Here is a 20716-nt window from a genome sequence, read left to right as displayed (position 1 = left end):
TTTGTGCACCATTTTGTAATTATTTCTATGCCTATCTTAACCCTAAAATTTAGAAAGCTCATGTTGGTAGAGTATTAATGACTGATTAAGGGTGGAGCCTACAGACTTCACAGGCTCATGCCAGTGCTTTACAAAAACAGTCACTTAACTTTAAATGCATAGTTGCTTGGTCAGTGAATGGATAAGGATTCATAAGCAAGAATGGATTAGGCTGATTTTATGGATCATATATTATATAAAAACACAACTGTTCTCCCATTTAATTAGAATCAGAAAAATCTGAAGAATTACTTATAATAGTTAATTACTCTAAAAATAAAAAAAACTTGTAAAATTTGAGTTCCTTTTCAAATTTCAATTCTACTTTTTGACATACTTAGGGCACACAGACTACTCCATTAAGTTATTAAATATTAAATGAACTAAAATAAGCTTGAAAAATTACCTGGAGCCATTTTTCCCATTTTGAGTATCTGAAATAAATCAAACAAACTATATTTTGTGTAAGATACTTGCCAGCTGGAGACTCCAGAAGAGAACAGTATTAGTCAATTTGCTTTATTTCTCCTCTTTGGTTTTGCACTTACTTCTGATAATAAATAGAGGAGACAGTCACTTTTTTTTTTTCTGGTAAAATAAATAGGTGAAATTTTGTCTTGAAAGCACAATCTATTAGATAGCTAGACATTTTTACCTGCAAATTACACAACGCTTTAGGGTGGCAAGATCTTTTTTCCCTTCCTTTCTCTCAAATCCTTTACTCTTTTGCTTCCTGTAGCTGTTAGCACTTATCCCTGTCTCAAACCTTCTTAACTGACACTCCCCACCCCCTTAAATTTCATTAGCAAAATGTTCTCAGTGCTCTTCACCTTCTATTTCTCATTTCTGGATGTGCCATTCTCATCAATATCTACTTTTAAAAAAACAGGATAAAAGAAGAATATAGTTTCTGCAAATAGTGCTTTGCACAAATGTGAATAATACTAGATGGTGCTGTTGGCCTACTGTGCATCAGGATCCTGGCATGAGGAATTTCCAATCTTCCCAACAACCCTAACAACCTTGTTTCATAGATATACTGACCCTTACTTAAATGCCAAGCTCTGGGATTTAAGAGAGAGAAAGAGTTTGGGGTGGGGGAGAGAGGGAGAGAGGGAGGGGGAAGCAAGGGAGGGGGTATCGGTTAAGGAAAAAAACCCTTGTATGAAGCATAAAGACATATAAATGGGATTTGCTTTAGACTATGATAGTGCCTGACAAAGGTAAAAACAAATCCATGAAAATGTCTTAGAAAATCAATTCAGTCTAATATCACAAAAAGCAGAGTTATGCATGCTCTAATTCACTTTACCTTAAGACTCGGTCAAAACTACATACTGTCAATTGACTCAAGAGGAAGTCAGACAGTGTAGGAGATGCATTCTCACTCAAGTTCAGAAGCTATCATTTTCCTCTAGACATCTATTCATAGAACTAGGGGACACAGCTATTATTCCAGATTCTTGTTACCAGTGTTCCCCATGGCTACCTGGCCAGCCATGTAAAATCACAGAGCTAAAACAGTTCTGGAACTTAAACAAAGAGCACCTTGAGTTACATATTAATTTCCAAAAAATGTAAAGGATCACTTTACTGTGACATAAATAGAGCCCAGAAAGGCCTCAAAAATAAAACAGACTGGCCATTTTTCAGCACCTCAGTAGAGTTATACAACCTCCATTCAGGCCTCCAGAGTTTCCATCCAAGGACAAGCTCCTTAACTTGCCCATATCCACTCTCTTCTTCCAAACATTCTACCCCATCAATTTACTTTTCCAACAGGATACTTCTTTCACATATTCTTTTGGGTAACTATAACTATAAGCTACCACACTTTCTGAAAATATGAAAGTGTGGCTTAATATTACTGTGTAATATAATCCTAAAACTCTACTACTCTAACTTACACAGGTTGACAAATAAATGAATGTTTCAGAATGGATTCTGTTTTCATTTTTTCACTTACCTATGAATCCAAACTAGAGTTTTTAGGTCACCAAGTGTAAGCATTCATTCTGATTTCATTTTGATTTCAAGTTAAAAATACTTAATTAATTCCTCAATATCTATATAAAGGTTTTCTCATGCAAGATTCTTTCTTGATTCAAAACTCTTCTTTATTGGATATCTTTCTTTAAAATTAAGATCTCTGGAAACCCCAAATTAGTCATGGCTCCTGAAATCCCTAGCAACAGTCCATATGAAAAGCAAAGAAAAAAATGTTAACTTTTCAGGATGTACCATCTTCTTTGTATACACATTTTTGTGTAAATATCATCAACCACTGGCTCTTGGGGCAATGGAGTAACTTTCTTACTCAACTTATGTACAGTAAAAGTTATTTGTGATATCATTCTTCTGTGTACACTTGCATTTTAAAATAAGTATTTTGGGAGCTCGTCTAGATGGAAGAGATTAAGATGGCAGAATATAAGGACTGGAGCTCAACTTATCTCCTAAAAACAACAAAATTCACAACTAAAGGCTGAGCAATCTCCACCCAAATGGACCAGAAACCTTAAAAAAGATATCCTACTCCAGAAGAAAAAGAGGAGGCCACATCAAGAGGTAGGAGGGGCGATTTCATGATATAAACAACCACTTACCTCCCATGTGGGAAGCCCCACAGACTGGAAACTAACTGGTTCACAGAGATTCACCTACAGGAGTGAGTGCTCTGAGCCCCACATCAAACCCTCATGTGCAGGGACCTGGCACAGGGAGAAAGAGCCCCTGGAGCATCTGGCATTGAAGGCCAGTGGGGCTTGTGCACAGGAGCTCCACAGGACCAGGGGAAACAGAGACCCCATTGTTAAAAGGTGCACACAGAATTTAACGTGCACTGGGTCCTAGGGCAGAGTGTGGTCTCCATAGGAATCTGGGTCAAACCTGACTGCAGTTCTTGGAGGACATCCTGGGAAAACAGGGCTGAATGTGGCTTGTTGTGAGGGAAGGACATTGAAAGCACAGCTCTTGGGAACACTCAGCAGTGTGCCTTTCTCTGGAGGTGGCCATTTTGGGAAAATCTGGCCCCACCCATCAGCCAGCACTGAGAAACCCCAGGGCAAACAATAAGCCAGGTGGGATCACAGCCCCACCCCTCAGTAAACAGGCTACCTAAAGACCCTCAGGCACACAGCTGCCTCTGATCCCATCCAGAGACTAAGCCCCACCCACCAGAGGGATTAGAATGAGCTCCACCTACCAGTGGGCAGGCATCAGCCCCTCTCATCAGGAAGCCTACAGCAAGCCCCCATACTGACTTCAGCCACATGGGGGGCAGACACCAGAAGTAAGAAAGGCTAAAACTATATTATCTGTAAAAAGTTCACCACACCAAAAACCTATAAAAATGAAAAGACAGAGAACTATAACTCAGATGAGAGAGAAAGGAAAAACCCCAGAAAGTCAGCTAAGCAATGAGGAGATTCTCAGCCTCCAGGAAAAAGACTTTAGACTGTTGATGCTGAAGATGATGCAAGACATTGGAAATAAACTGGAGGCAAAGATGGATAACTTACAAGAAACACTCAGCAAAGAGATATAAGATATAAAACTTAAACAAGAAGTGATGCAATATACAATAACTGAAATAAAAAATTCACTAGAGGCAGCTAACAGCAGAATACAGGAGGCAGAAGAAGGAATAAGCAAGGTGGAGGACAGATTAGTAGGAATTACAGATGCAGAACAGAAAAGAGAAAAAAGATTGAAAACAAATGAAGAGAGTCTCAGAGAACTCTGGGACAATGTTAAACGTACCAACATCCGTATTATAGGGATGCCAGAAGGAGAAGAGAGAGAGATGGGGACAGAAAAAATATTCCAGGAGATAATAGCCAAAAACTTCCCTAACATGGGGAAGGAATCACTCACTCAAATCCAGGAAGCACAATGAGTACCATATAAAATAAACCCAAGGAGGAACACCCCAAGACACATATTAATCAAACTGACCAAAATTAAAGACAAAGAGAAAATCTTGAAAGCAGCTAGGGAAAAGAAACAAATAACATACAAGGGAACCCTGATAAGGTTATTGGCAGATTTTCCAACAGAAACTCTGCAGGCCAGAAGGGAGTGGCATGATATACTTAACATGATGAAAGGAGAAAAAACCTCCAACCAAGATTACTACCCAGCAAGACTCTCATTCAGATTTGAAGGAGAAATCAAAACCTTCACAGATAAGCAAAAGCTGAGAGAATTCAGCAACACTAAACCAGCCTTACAACAAATACTAAAGGAACTTCTATAGCCAGATATGAACAAGAGAAGAAGGAAAGGAAAAAGAGCAATAAAAACAAATCCAAAGCGATTAATAAAATGGCAATAAGAACATACTTATCAATAATTACCTTAAATATTAATGGACTAAATGCCCCAACCAAAACATATAGACTGGCTGAATGGATACAAAAAGAAGACCCATATATGTGCTGTCTTCAAGAGATCCACTTCACTTCTAGGGACACATACAAATTGAAAGTGAGAGGATGGAAGAAAATATTTCATGCAAATGGGGATCAAAAGAAAGCTGGAGTAGCAATGCTCATATCAGACAAAATAGACTTTAAAATGAAGAATATTTTAAGGGACAAGAACGACATTACATAATGATAAACGGATATATCCAAGAAGAAGATAAAACAATTTTAAATATCTATGCACCGAAACTAGCTTCACCACAATATATAAGGCCACCATCACCCTGGTACCAAAACCAGACAAAGATTCCACAAAAAAAGAAAACTACAGGCCAATATCACTGATGAACATCGATGCAAAAATCCTCAACAAAATACTACCAAACCGCATCCAACAATACATTAAAAGGATTGTACATCATGATCAAGTGGGATTTATCCCAGGGATGCAAGGGCTCTTCAATATCCACAAATCCATCAGTGTGATGTACCACATTAAAAAAATGAAGAATAAAAACCATATGATCCTCTCAATAGATGCAGAAAAAGACTTTGACAAAATCCAACACCCATTTCTGATAAAAAACCCTTCAGAAAGTGGGCATCGTGGGAACCTTCTTCAACATGATAAAGGCCATATATGACAAACCCACAGTGAACATCATTCTCAATGGTGAAAAGCTGAAAGAATTCCCGCTGAGATCAGGAACAAAACAAGGATATCCGCTCTCGCCACTACTCTTCTATGCCAGTACTCTTCAACATAATTTTGGAAGTCCTAGCCACGGCAATCAGAGAAGTAAAAGAAATAAAAGGAATCCAAATTGGAAAGGAAGAAGTAAAACTATCCCTATTTGCCGATGACATGATACTACACCTAGAGAATCCTAAAGACTCTAGCAGAAAACTGTTAGAGCTCATCCACGAATTTGGCAAAGTCGCAGGATACAAATCAATACACAGAAATCCACGGCATTTCTATACACTAACAATGAGAGAGCAGAAAAGGAAATTAGGGAAGCAATCCCGTTTACCATCGCATCCAAAAGCATAAAATACCTAGGAGTAAACCTACCTAAAGAGACAAAAGACCGGTACTCTGACAACTGCAAGCCACTGATGAAAGAAATCAAAGATGACACAAATAGATGGAAAGATACACCATGCTCATGGGTTGGAAGAGTTAATGTTATCAACATGACTATACTACCTAAGGCAATCTACAGATTCAATGCAATCCCTATCAAACTACCAAGGACATTTTTCACAGAACTCGAACAAAATAGTTTAAAGTTTGTTTGGAAGCCCAAAAGACCCAGACTAGCCAAAGACATCCTGAAAAAGAAAAATGGAGCTGGAGGAATCAGGCTCCAGGACTTCAGACTACACTACAAACCAACAGTCATCAGAACCATATGGTACTGGCACAAAGACAGACATACAGATCAGTGGAACAGGACAGAAAGCCCAGAATTACACCCACGCACCTACAGCCAACTCATCTATGACAAAGGAGGCAAGACTATACAATGGAGAAAGGACAGCTTGTTCAATAAGTGGTGCTGGGAACACTGGACAGCCACATGGAAAAGAATGAAATTAGAACACTCCCTAACACCATACACAAAAACCAACTCCAAATGGATGAAAGACCTAGGTATAAGACCAGACACTATCAAACTCTTAGAGGAAAACATAGGCCAAACTCTCTCTGACATAAACGACAGCAACATCTTCTCAGATCCACCTATCAGAGTATTGGCAATAAAAAGAAAAATAAACAAATGGGACCTAATTAAACTTCAAAGTTTCTGCACAGCAAAGGAAACCCTGAATAACACAAAAAGACAACCCACAGAATGGGAGAAAATCTTTGCAAGTGAATCGACGGACAAGGGATTCACCTCCAAAATTTATAAACACCTTCTACAGCTCCATACCAAAAAAACACACAACCCCATCCAAAAAATGGGCAGAAAATCTAAACAGATAGTTTTCCAAAGAAGACATACAAATGGCCGAGAAACACATGAAAGGATGTCCAACATCACTCATTATTAGAGAGATGCAAATCGAAACCACTAGGAGGGACCACCTTACACCAGCCAGAATGGCCATCATCCAAAAGGCTATAAACAATAAGTGCTGGAGAGGGTGTGGAGAAAAAGGAACCCTAGTACACTGTTGGTGGGAGTGTAAATTGGTGCAGCCACTGTGGAAAGCAGTATGGAGATTCCTCAGAAAACTAAAAATAGAACTTCCATTTGATCCAGCAATCCCACTCCTGGGCATCTACCCAGAGAAAACCATGACTCGCAAAGACACATGTACTCCAATGTTCATTGCAGCACTATTTACAACAGCCAAGACATGGAAACAATCTAAATGTCCATTGACAGAGGAGTGGATCCAGAAGAGGTGGTACATATACACAATGGAATATTACTCAGCCATCAAAAAGAACGAAATACCAGCATTTGTAGCAACACGGATGGACCTAGAAACTATCATGCTAAGTAAAGTCAGCCATACAATGAGACTCCAACATCCAATGCTTTCACTGACATGTGGAATCTGAAAAAAGGACAGATTGAACTTCTTTGCAGAACAGATGCTGACTCACAGACATTGAAAAACTTATGGTCTCCGGAGGAGACAGTTTGGGGGGTGGGGAGATATGCTTGGGTTATGGGATGGAAATCCTGTGAAACTGGATTGTTATGACCATTATATAACTACAGGTGTGATAAATTCATTTGAATAATAAAAAAAGAAAATATGACAGATAAACAGGCAAAAAAATTTAAAAAAATTATTTTGTTAGAAAATACATTTGAAATTATTAGGCATTGATCTTAGAGTAATTCATCATAAGATTGAGGGTAAAATCTTGAACCCTCTGAATTTCTTATTTCTGTTCCTGTTTGCTGCTAACCTTCAATATGAGTGTTTAGAGTCATCATGTGGTTTTGTTGTTGGATGGAATATTGTGTGTATTTTTCTGGTCTATATATTACCTATAAGAGCTTCAGAATTAAAATAACTTTGTGTAACATTCAGGTTCTGCCCAAAAGAAAATTTTAAGCTTTGATTTCAGTTGCTAAGCTACTTAATATCTAAAATATTACCTCCAGCTCCACTTGGAAGATTATGTTGTGTCCTTTTTAACCTGTGTGTTTATTCTCATTTTGTATTGCTTTAATGTTTTAATAGTGAGGAACAGTTATTCTCATCAAACTATTGGGATAAATAAGTGAAGGCTTACTATATACCACTTCAAAATATAGTAGGTAGCTGTATTAAATAATTTGGGGATGGAAATTGTGATACAAATTATGTATTGACTTTAAGTACAGAATAAACACAAGAAATAATGTATAGTTCTTAATTACAACCAGAGTTGGATGAATAGATAATAAGTGAGACAGATATTTGAAGATCATAATAAATTTAGGCTGTATGAAGGGAAAGACTTTCAAAACAAAAATTCTCTCTGAAATGATATACTATATTTACATAAATGGTAGGGTCCCTCTTATAGAGTTCTTTACTGGGTATTTTCTTTTTAATTCAGCAACTGCATCATTTTTTAAAATAAATCTTATTGGAGTATAGTTGACTTACAAAGTTGTGTTAGTTTTCAGGTGTACAGCAAAGTAAATCAGTTATATATATTACATATCCATTCCTTTTCAGATTATTTTCCCATATAGGTTATTACACAGTATTGAAAAGGATACCCTGTACTATACAGTAGGTCGTTACTTATTGTATATATAATAGTGTGTATATGTCAATTCCAACCCCCAATTAACCCCTCTCCCAGCACGCATTCTTTTGAATCAAAGCAATTAAATGAATTTTAGAAAGTTTAATGCTTCAAGACTATAGCAAAAACCCTACCACCTTTATCTACCTCTTCTTCATTCTCACCCCCAGTATAAATCAACACCTCTTTAATGAGCTTCTTCAGGAAATCTCAAGATCAAAGCTAACTAACCAATCTGCTAATTGTTAATCCACAATTTGTCCATACTGTCTACATAGAATTGAACAGCACATGCGCACATACATGCACGCACGCACACACTCCAATGATATATTTTTTTTTTTTTTTGTCTTTTGTCTTGTTGTTGTTGTTATTGTTGCTATTTCTTGGGCCGCTCCCGCGGCATATGGAGGTTCCCAGGCTAGGGGTCCAATCGGAGCTGTAGCCACCGGCCTACGCCAGAGCCACAGCAACGCGGGATCCGAGCCGCGTCTGCAACCTACACCACAGCTCACGGCAACGCCGAATCGTTAACCCATCGAGCAAGGGCAGGGACCGAACCCGCAACCTCATGGTTCTTAGTCGGATTCGTTAACCACTGCGCCACGACGGGAACTCCTCCAATGATATTTTTATTCACTCTCTTCAAATTTTCCCATCAGTTTTTCTTTCTAATAAGTTTATGAAAAAAGAGTAATGTAGTTATTCAGTTGTTTCCTATGACTTCAAATCAAACCAGGAGTGATACTAGATTTGATTGGCATGGTGAGGAAGTTGTAGTTCCCATCAACAGCCAGGAGAGGTCACAGTCCTACTACTAATACCCATTAGTAGCCTTGAAGGGACTTGTAGGCACCAGTAATCTACCTGCCATGATGCTAATGCCACTGCCAAGGGAATCCAATAAAGTCTAGACCTGCACTGAGCTGGAAAAATGCAAATGCTGGTATGTATGAATGACCACAAGCTATGTGGCAAGTATCTTTTGCAAGTACTTCCCAAGCAACATGGGTGGTTTTCAAGTGTCTCAAAGACATTTTACCTATCTTAAGTAGTTTATTATTTTAACAATTACATGAATATACAAACGCATATGAGCTGGCTTTCAGTTCTGTGTATAGCCACAACTATCTTATATAATTAACCCTTTCACAACAAATTTGCTACATATTGATAGTCTACATAATTTATAGATTTTAGGGTTTTTTTTTGGTAAAGAAATAACAAACTATACAATCAGTAAAAGCCAATGTGAAATAATTTATACTCTTAAATTTGCTGAGGTTAGCTTTGTGCCCCAATATGTGATCAATTCTTGAGAATGGTCCATGTGCACTTGAGAAAAATGTGTATTCTGACTTTTTTGGATGTAATGTCCTGAAAATGTCGATTAGGTCTAACTTTTCTATTGTTTCCTTTAGGATCTCTGTTGCTTTATTGATTTTCTGTCTAGAGGATCTGTCCATTGATTTAAAGGTGATGTTAAAGTCTCCTACTATGATTGTATTCCCATCAATTTCTCCTTTTATGTCTGTTAGTATTTGTTGGAGGTATCTAGGTGCTCCTATATTAGAGGCATAGACGATGATTATAATATCCTCTTCTTGAATGGATCCTTTAACCATTGAATAGTGTCCTTCTTTTTCTGTCTTTATGGCCTCCGTTTTAAAGTCTATTTTGTCTGATATGAGTATTGCAACTCCTGCTTTCCTGTCTTGTCCATTGGCGTGAAATATCTTTTCCCATCCCCTCACTTTCAATCTATATATGTATCCTTTGCCCTAAGGTGAGTTTCTTGTAGACAGCAGATACAAGGTCTTTGCTTTTTTTATCCAATCTGCCACTCTGTGTCTTTTGATTGGAGCGTTCAGTCCATTGACATTTAAGGTGACTATTGATAGATATTTATTCATTGCCATTGTAAGCCTTGTTTTCCAGTCGACTCTATGTTTCTCCCTTCTTCTTTTCTTTTTTTGGTTGGATGGTCTCCCTTTATTTTATACTTGAGTACTTTTTTTTTTTTGTGAATGTAATGTTCAGTTTTGATTTGTAGTTGCCCTGTTTTTTTAAGTATGTTAACCCCTTCCTATATCTGCTTACTTTAACCTGATAATCATATAGGCTCAAACACATCATTAAATGAAAAAAGGAATCTATTTTTTCTTATTTCCCTTACCCACGTTGTATGATTTTGATGTCTTCCTTTTTTTGGTTTGTTTTGTTTTGTTTTAAACAGCTTCATGTTTCAATCCGTATGCTGGCTTATTTGAGTGACTGCTTTCCAATTGTGGTTTCCTCCATCCTAGCTCTTCATTTTTTTTTTCTTTTTTTAAAGAAGCCCTTTCAATATTTCTTTTAGAATGGGTTTTGTACTGCTGTACTCTTTCAGCTTTTGTTTGTTGGAGAAATTTTTTATTTCCCCTTCTATTTTAAACGATATTCTTGCTGGATAGAGTATTCCAGGTTGCATATTTTTTTTTTAGCACTTTAAATGTATCTTGCCACCCCTTTCTGGCCTGTAGTGTTTCTGTGGAGAAATCAGCTGATAGCCTTATGGGGGTTCCCTTATAATTAACACTTTGCCTTTCTCTTGCTGCCTTTAGAATCCTCTCTTTATCTTAACTTTTACCATTTTTGTTATAATATGTCTTGGTGTGGGCCTGTTTGGGTTCAGCTTGTTTGGGGCCCTCTGTGCTTCCTGTTTCTTGATAACAGTATCCTTTAGATTTGGAAAGTTTTCAGCCATAATTTCTTCAAATATATTTTCAATCCCCTTTTCTTTTTCTTCTCCTTCTGGGATTCCTATTATGCATAGATTGGGATGCTTTATATTATCCCATAGGTCTCTTCTATTGCTTTCATGTTTTTTCATTGGGTTTTCTGTCTGCTGTCCTGATTGGCTGATTTCCATTATTTTATCTTCCATGTCACTAATTCGTTCCTCTGCATTATTCATTCAGGTCTTTATTGCCCTTAGTTCACTTTGTATCTCTGCAAATGAATTTTCTAGTTTATTTTAGCTCTTCCTTATATTTTCTAGCTCCTTTCTGAGGGAATCTGCATTACTGTTCATATCCTCTCTTAATTCCTTCAGTATTTTTACCATCTCCCTTTTGAACTCAATGTCTCTCAGACTGCAGAAATCGGTTTCATTGTAGATTGCTTTAGGTGAATTCTCCTGTTGCTTTAACTAGGAATAGTTTCTGAGCTTCTTCATTGTACTTGTGTTTTTCTTTTTCTGCGAATTTGGGGAAGCCAAAGTTTCTCAGGTCGGTCTCCCAAAGCAAGAGAAATAAAAGCAAAAATAAACCAATAGGAGCTAATCAAACTGACAAGCTTCTGCACAGCAAAGGAAACCCAAAAGAAAACAAAAAGACAACTTACAGAATGGGAGAAAATAGTTTCAAATGATGCAATGGACAAGGGCTTAATCTCTAGAATATATAAGCAACTTACACAACTCAACAGCAAAAAAGCCAATCAACCAATGGAAAAATGGGCAAAAGACTTGAATAGACATTTTTCCAAGGAAGATGTATAGATGGCCAACAAGCACAGGGAAAAATGCTCAACATCACTCATTATTAAAGAAATGCAAATCAAAACTACCACGAGATACCAACTCACTCCAGTCAGAATGGCCATCAATAATAAGTCCACAAATAACAAATGCTGGAGGGGATGTGGAGAAAAGGGAACCCTCCTACACTGTTAGTGGGAATATAAATTGTTACAAACACTATGGAGAACAGTATGGAGGTGTCTTAGAATTCTATACACAGAACTACCACCTGACCCAGCAATCCCACTCTTGGGCTTATATCCAGACAAAACTTTCCTTAAAAACCACACATGCACTCAGATGTTCATTGGAGCACTACTCACAATAGCCAAGACATGGAAACAACCCAAATGTCTATTGACAGACAATTGGATTAGGAAGATGTGGTATATATACACAATGGAATACTACTCAGCCTTAAAAAAAGAATGAAATAATGCCATTTGCAGCAACATGGATGGAACTAGAGATTCTCACACTGAGTGAAGTAAGTCAGAAAGAGAAATACAAATGCCATATGATATCACTTATACCTGGAATCTACTGTAAGGCACAAATGAACCTTTCCTCAGAAAAGAAAATCATGGACTTGGAGAATAGACTTGTAGTTGCCAAGGGGGAGGGGGAGGGAGTGGGGTATTGGGAGCTTGGAGTTAATGGATGTAGACTATTGCCTTTGGAATGGATTAGCAATGAGATCCTGCTGTGTAGCACTGGGAACTATGTCTAGTCACTTATGATGGAGCATGACAATGTGAGAAAAAAGAATGTATACATGTATGTGTTGCTGGGTCACCATGCTGTACCGTAGAAAAAAAATGTATTGGGGAAATAATTTTTAAAAAAGCCATTGTGTTATAATGTGAATATATAAAGTTATCAGGACTGCAGTGCTACAAGGGAAAAAATTAAGCTGTAATATTCCATGTTTCATTTTAATTAACAAAAGATGAACTAAATTTGAGAAGATAGTGAGCTAGCGCTTCACCTGAAAAGCTCAGCACAGCCCTATGTATACTATTATTCCACTGGTTAGAAACATTTTCAGTATTGTGCTAGGGCATATGGCAAAGACAAAAACACAGGGCATTCCTTGTTTTATTGAAAGGGATTTTAAATATATTTTAAACTATTATTGACTGTTCAAGGAACTTCATTTCAAAAGATGCCAAGTCTGAATAAACTGTTTATGCAATAATGCAACAGAAATAAAGGATCTCAAATAATACTCTTTCACCATTTAACTTCAGTTTACAGAGTATTTATTGACAATTGCATGACTTCATTATTTGTTCATTCATTCATTTATTCAACATTGAGTTCATATTATGTAATAGTAGAGGACAGTAAACTGAAACATTGCTACAGGAAATTTATGCAACCAGGGCTATAAGGTGAGAAAGAAAACAGAGAGTTTGGAATCTTCCCAAGGAAGTAATCTTGTGATCAAAATATGAGCTACCAGGCAAATGAGGTTTATGTAAATAGAGGAGTTGGGTGTAGGGCACCTGAGACAGGAAAGCCATAAAGAACTAGATCATAAAGGTGTGTAAAAGTCATGCCTAGGAAAATTAGTTACATTCTGAAGTTAATGGAAGGATCTTTGAAGGGGCACAGTTCATAATCAAATGTACGATTTAGAAAGTTCATTGGAAGAAGGTAGGCTAGAAGTAGTCAGAAAGGTTGGAAAACTGCTGCCATAGTTTGGGGATTGAGTATAAGAGGTGGGTGACAAGGTGCTATGCTTGTATGTAGTTTTATCAATAAAAGCGTTCAAAACTGTGGTTAATTTTAATAAAAATCTGTTCAAAAATATTTTACTTCTATTTTTTAAATTGCATAAAGTGTGCACTCAAGCATGCAGTTTATGTTTTCACATACTCATACTGTTTTACCTATTTTTATTGGTAAAATAATGAAAAAACTGATGGCTATACAGAGGTTTTGGAGAACTAATAGTTTTGGGTTTTTTTAAATGATTTTTGTTTTTTCCATTATAGTGAGTTTACAATGTCCTGTCAATTTCTACTGTACAGCAAAGTGACACAGATACACACACACACACAATTGTTTTGTTTTTAAGATGCTGCCATCTAGTGAAACTTTTATAAAATCACTTTGTGATCTCATTCAAGTTTGTATCTTAAGGTCATTTTCTCAAAACAGTTACATTTTAATAATTTATGTTCTCTGCCATCCATGCGGAAAAAATTGTACCTCCATTAAAACGTATTGTTTGAGCCGCAGGTGATTTTTTCATATGGTGCCACAGATGTGACCACAGGGCTTTTAATAACAGGATGAAGTAAGTGAAGTTTCATGGTTTCTTCATTGTGCCATTCTTTATAAATAACTGATGATAAAATAAAAGTGTGGCCTTTTTAGTCCTTGAGTTTTCTAAGAAAAGTTAAGTTGTAAAAACCTGCCTATAAAAAGTTAACTTGTAAATATCTCGTGGTTAAAAAAATCACTTTAAATAGAAGTGTTGGTGAGAAAAAACAGAATTTTAAGTTCAGAACCATTTTCCCCAAAACTTAGTTTCAGTATTAAAAGTGCATCTTAAAATTCAATTTGTGTGTGTATCTGTATATATTTACTGAACCTAAATATTAGTTTGCATACCTAGGTTTTAATAACCTCTAAATCTTGATAGAGATTAATTGTATTTTCCTTCCAGTTGCTCCAAAAACTTACATAGCATAAAGGATCTATCATAATTTTTACAAAATGTGTTGCTCATTTTTTGTGTTTGAGAAACAAAACACCTGTAAGCACCTTTTATTTTATCAAATTCTAATTGTGACCACATTAAAATGAGTAAGGTTTCTAATTAACCGAGTCTCCAATATACTGTTTCTGCTATGGTAATCAATGCTATAGGTTAGAGGTCAGACAGTGTTTTTCGTAATGGGAAAATTAGTAAATACTTTAGACTTTTTCATTTATGTGATCTCTGTTGCAATGATTCACTTGTGCTTGCAAAAGCAGCCACAGACACTATTTAAACAAATAAGACTGGATGAAACTGGTTGTGATCAAGTATAACTTCAATCATTAAAAACAGGTCATAGTTCACATCCCTCTATTCTCAGGAAAATACCTGTAATAGCTGTTGGGATTATTTATTCTTAAGAGGTGTTAGAGCAATATAAAATTGGTCCCTCTGAAATCATTTACCTCAAAAACCTCAATCTATAGATGTATTTCTTCAAAGTTGCAGGATGTCTTCAGTTTTTAGAATGTGATTATGTATGCTCTTAATAAGCTAACAACAGAATTCAGAAGACATGTGCAAAGTGAACTATCATTTAATGATCATTTTTTTAAAAATTCATGTTCATGTATAGTTATCTTAACACATCTTATAGAGAAAGAATCCCTATCGTCTCTAGCTTAATGTTTTCACATTTTGATATGCAGAAAGATATATGGGCTTGATGGTAAGCCATTAAATTAGAAAATTACCACGAGTAAAATTTGGATAATATTTTTCTCCTAACATTTACAATGTAAATAATGCTGGTAAAAGCAATCTAACTTAGCCAAAATGTAGCCTTTATTTTCCATACTGTATGTAAATAATGTAGACCTTTTTATTTATTTATCTTTTTGAGATACTGGAATTTAATTTCTAATGTCTCAAATAGAAACAGAAGGGAACAACTGGAATAAGAAATTAGGCCTTAGCTTCCATGGCGATTTTTTATTTTAATTTTTCTTTTTTGCTTTTTAGGGCCACACCCACAGCATATGGAAGTTCCCAGGCTAGGGGTCAAATCGGAGCTACAGCTGCTGACCTATTCCACAGCCACAGCAACGCGGGATCCGAGCCACATCTGTGACCTACACCACAGCTCATGGCAATGATGGATTCTTAACCCACTGAGCGTGGCCAGGGATCGAACCTGCATCCTCATGGATCCTAGTTGGGTTCCTTAACCGCTGAGCCACGACGGGAACTCCTGTAATTTTTAGTTTTTTATACAGTAATAATTGTGAGGCTATTTGTCAACTGAAGATACATATAAAACATGAAGAACAAAACAACAAAACACCTACTCCATATTGTTCTGGGAACTTAGTGGAAAGAGAGGCTCAGTTTCTAAAATACTGAATTCTGCATGAAGACGTAAAGAACATTTGAGACAATACAAGTAAGTAACTGAGATAAAGTAGATACAGAGAGTAAGACACTGTTAGTGTCTCAAGACAATGTTTAGGAAGAACCCAGTACAGAATTAAAAAAATATCATTTTTATGGATTACCTTTGTCAGCTGATCTAGGTGAGCCTTGGTGGTAGGGATCCTATTAAACTTAACTGAGGGCACTCATGCATCTTGACCATTAAGGGGAAGTGGGGAGAGTAGCTGATCCAGGCTGAGCCCAAGGGAGGATGACTCCCATTTGCAATTTTTTCATCTTCCATCTGGGTCAGCAGGTTGACCCAAGCAAGTCCTCCTCATAGACGTGGCAGTGGGCAAGAGAGAGCAAGCTTAATCACTCAAGTGATTTGGAGACTGCATTACATGTACTAATGTTCCACTGCTCAAATCAAATCCCAGTGGCAGAAAACTGCATTCTGTCCACAGTGAAGGAACTGAAATGTTATATCTCAGAAGACATGAATACCGGAAAAGACAAAGAATCAGAATCTCTAAGTCAATTTACCACAGCATGTGGTACTGATTGAATTAAATGTAGACATGATGTGTGATTAAATAATAAACTTAAGATTTTATTAACTCCTTCAGGTTATTATACTCAAACAGTAGTTCTCAAACTCTTTAGTAATGCAAATTTTTCACTCTTAAAAATCATTGAGATCCTCAAAGAGGTTTTAATATTGTTTATAAATATCTCCATTTACTGTATTTGTAGTTAAAACAGGATTTTAAAATACATTTATTTATTTATTTTAGGAAAAAAGTAATAAACCCATTACATTAACATAAATAATAGACTGTTAGGAAGCAAAACAATAGTTTCTAAAAAAACAAAAAAGGAATGTTTTCTAGTTGGCAGTTTTTACATATATATATATATATATATACACAAATACACAGACACAGATCTTTACTGTTTCGCTTAATAGAAGGCAGCTGCTTTCATATATTCTCTGCATTCAATCTTGTTTTTTCTTAACTTTTTTTTTTTTTTTTTAATTTTCCCACTGTACAGCAAGGGGGTCAGGTTATCCTTACATGTATACATTACAATTACAGTTTTTTCCCCACCCTTTCTTCTGTTGCAACATGAGTATCTAGACATAGTTCTCAATGCTATTCAGCAGGATCTCCTTGTAAATCTATTCTAGGCTATGTCTGATAAGCCCAAGCTCCCGATCCCTCCCACTCCCTCCCCCTCCCATCAGGCAACCACAAGTCTCTTCTCCAAGTCCATGATTTTCTTTTCTGAGGAGATGTTCATTTGTGCTGGATATTAGATTCCAGTTATAAGTGATATCATATGGTATTTGTCTTTGTCTTTCTGGCTCATTTCACTCAGTATGAGATTCTCTAGTTCCATCCATGTTGCTGCAAATGGCATTATGTCATCTTTTTTATAGCTGAGTAGTATTCCATTGTGTATATATACCACATCTTAACTTTTTTATTGAAATATAGTTGATTTATAATGTATTAGTTATAAATGTTTTGATTTTATATATATATATGTGTGTGTGTATTATCAAATAGTGAGTATAGTTCCCTGTGTTATTTAATAGGTGCTTCTTGTTTATCTATTTTATATATAATAGTGTATATATGTTAATCCCATACTTCAAATTTATCCCTCTCCCCACCCTTGATTTTTTTCTTTGTGAACTATATGAATAAAATCAGTCCCTGTGTAGATATGTAGTCAGAAAAAGCAGAAGTAGTTTAACAGCTTTTTCAGTTAATTGTGAATATTCTTTGATACCACACCAGAATTTGACAAGCGAGAACTTCTTGGGAGTTGTTACGTGAAATGTGAAACCAAATCACTGATCTGCTTATGCTTTGCTAACATTAATATCCATTTCGATTTTTCACTTTGAATAGATCTTTTAACTGCATAATATGTAAAAATAAGCAACGGTCATTTGGAAAATATTGGTTCATGAAGTTAAGCATATTATCCAAGTATTTATGTGTTTAATGATATATTTTTTAAATTATAGATTACTTATAAACTCATCAGAAATACCTTTAAATACTAGTAAATGGTCATATTCATAGATGTGGATACAAGTTTTACAAAATGCTAATTTCTCTTCTTTTTTCAATGGCAATAAGTCCTATGAGTTATTTTCCTTAAAGTGACAGACTCACTTCATTTCCCAAAATATTCTGTTAAATGGTTTCAAATGAATTACTATTGTTTGTCTATAACTTGCTCTTTCATGAAAAAAATGGTTCTTTATGAAGTTAAAGTGGCTAATTCAGCTTGCAACTCAAAAAACTGCATAAATGCATTACTTTGGGACAACCATTCTACCTCAGGATACAAATATTTTATGCATAATTCCCACACTAAACCTTAAAAATAGTAAAATTAAAGTAGTAAAACTTAATATAAACATACTATTTTTACACTTCTATCAAAGACATATATAAGTGAAATTAACTTTTCACTGCTGTATGTGAATGGCTTTGACACACAATAACAGTATAATGTTCCACTACCTTGATTTGTGCTAAGGTGCCAGTAATTTCACCAATCACTTCTTTTGCATTACCAGTGCAAATTGCAAGGCAAAGGATGCCTTCTTCATAGTACGAAAATTGTTTTGACCTGAAAGGGTCTTGGGAATACCCAGCATTTTGTTGTTCACACTTAGTCACTGTACCAAAGGGTGAACCATTTATTGTACAGCAGTTTGTCAAATATTTCCTTAAATATATTTGTTCTTACTATTTTGAATCATTAAGAAAATTCAAAAAAAATTATTATGTTCTTCCCCAGGGTTGTTTTGTTGGCTTTGATCTAGCACATGCAGTTGGAAACGTTGAACTCTATTTACATGACTGGGGAGTTGATTTTGCCTGCTGGTGCTCCTACAAGGTATCAACACTTTCGTTAACATATTTATATCGTTTTATTCCACATTGATATTAACAAAAATGAAAACCTAGATCTGTGGCCAATTGTTTTTTATGGCCACACTGCGACACATGGAAGTTCCCAGGCTAGGGGATGAATCATAACCAGCCTATGCCACAGCCACAGCAATGCCAGATCTGAGCGACCTCTGGACCTACACTGAAGCTCATGGCAACGCTGGATCCATAACCCACTGAACAAGGCCAGGGACTGAACCCACATCATCATGCATCCTAGTTGGGTTTGTTACTGCTGAACCACAGCAGGAACTACAGGATCTGTGGCCAATTTTAAGTACTTGAATTACTTTCCTCTATTTCTTTTATTATTGTATTTTTGACTCAAGCTAATTATAGATAGAATGAATTATAGAATAGGATGATACATTATTAAATTCTGATATTTCCATCCATTATAGAATATTTATTCCTTTAATTCCCTGGTTACTATGAAAAAGGCAAGGGTTCTGGGAAAAAGCTCCACATTTAGAACTTAATTTAAATTGATTAGGTTCTTAGATTTCTGTTGATACGTTGTGAAATTTCTATATAGGTAAAGATAATTCTTATGGAATCAACTTGTTATTGACATCTGAAGACAATTTAATTGACAGGGAGCAAGGAAATAAAACTAATTTTATTTTATATGTTTTAAAAATATAATCTTTTATTGTCATTTAAATATTTTTGTGACAAAATAATTTGAAATGGATGAGCTCTGAAATCAGAAAAATGTCAGTGGAGCTATTGTCTACTAGTTGGGGTGAAATTTGGCCAAAAAGTCATAGCTATTTATTCTCAGTTAATAATGCTGTTTCATTTCTTTCTTTGAACTAGTTAACCCCAAATTGTTTTATTATAAAAGTTCAAATGATCACATATTTCAACCTTGTCAAAAGTTCGTTTCATAGAGAGTCAAATGATTACATTGTTTACTTTTGGCATACATATTTAGGTAAATTCATAAAGTTTAATTTATTCTTAATCCAGTATTTAAATTCAGGAGCAGGAGGTCTTGCTGGTGCCTTTGTCCACGAAAAGCATGCCTATACAATTAAACCTACGTAAGTACTATTTTCAGATTTTTCTTTGGTGATGAGTATATTAATTTGCATGAGTTTAATTTACATGAGTTCTTTAAGATGCTATCCAAAAAGAATCTGGATTTATTATAGTTATTTTGCTACTTTATGAACAATGATATGCTTTATCAGAAATAAATAGTTTCCAAAGCGTTCACTCGGATGAGGAAGAAATTTAATCATAAATAGGGAAGCTTCAATGCTAAAAATGAGTCCTTGTAATCATGTAGAGCAGATAGTTTAGTGTGAAGAGACTACTTAAATTTTTTTTTCAAAAATTATACTTTAGAAAATTTCAGGTTTCTCGTGGTGATGAATAAATCAAAGGCAACCAGAGCTGTGCCTAATCGACCCTTAAATATGGTATGTGATTATTAAAATTACATCTACCTTTAAAGATAGAAACATTATAAGATAGTCTTGTAAGGAATATCTTCTGTCCTAAAAGATTTTATAATCCATGAAAACTGAAGAAGCTGAACACTGAACAACAGACTGACTACATAAAAAGCAATACTTTTCAATTTTATATAGATAGCACTCTTCATTTTTTAGAGCAAGTATAAATGCAAATATGATACACCAACAAATTTACACCTTTTTATTTGACTGGGGAACTTTTTATTTTTATCTGGTGTGAAGATAAAGAAATAATATTCTGGGAAAAAGATCCTTTCAAAGTTGTATCAGAGTGTGTGTGATGAGACTGTCTAGACTCCTAATAGGTAATATAATAATGTTTGATTAGTTT

The 20716-nt window shown here is 35.7% G+C and overlaps 1 protein-coding gene across 20 annotated transcripts in view; it reads left to right on the top strand.

The window, feature by feature from the left end:
- Nucleotides 1-20716, top strand: part of KYNU (kynureninase) — a 132041-nt gene that overhangs the window by 71070 nt on the left and 40255 nt on the right. For 6 of the 20 annotated variants that reach the window (XR_014829214.1, XR_014829215.1, XR_014829223.1 and 3 more), the window contains 2 exons: nt 18747-18845; nt 19887-19947. Coding sequence is in view for 6 of the 20 variants with exons in the window: in XM_084998891.1 (XP_084855017.1) it covers nt 18747-18845; nt 19887-19947 (160 nt within the window). In the remaining 14 variants the exon portion in view is untranslated. Of the gene's footprint in view, nt 1-18746; nt 18846-19873; nt 19948-20254; nt 20329-20716 lie in introns of all 20 variants that reach the window. The other 14 variants (XR_014829219.1, XR_014829213.1, XR_002339336.2 and 11 more) reach the window with 3 other exon arrangements.

This window comes from Sus scrofa, chromosome 15 (assembly GCF_054392235.1).
Source record: "Sus scrofa isolate SSC_HxYL_T2T_F1_AM1 chromosome 15, Sscrofa_HxYL_maternal_Yorkshire_Landrace_v2.0, whole genome shotgun sequence".
In the NCBI taxonomy this organism is placed as follows: domain Eukaryota; kingdom Metazoa; phylum Chordata; class Mammalia; order Artiodactyla; family Suidae; genus Sus; species Sus scrofa.
The sequence above is the reverse complement of the archived record's forward strand: the minus strand, read 5'-3'. Positions and strand labels throughout refer to the sequence as shown.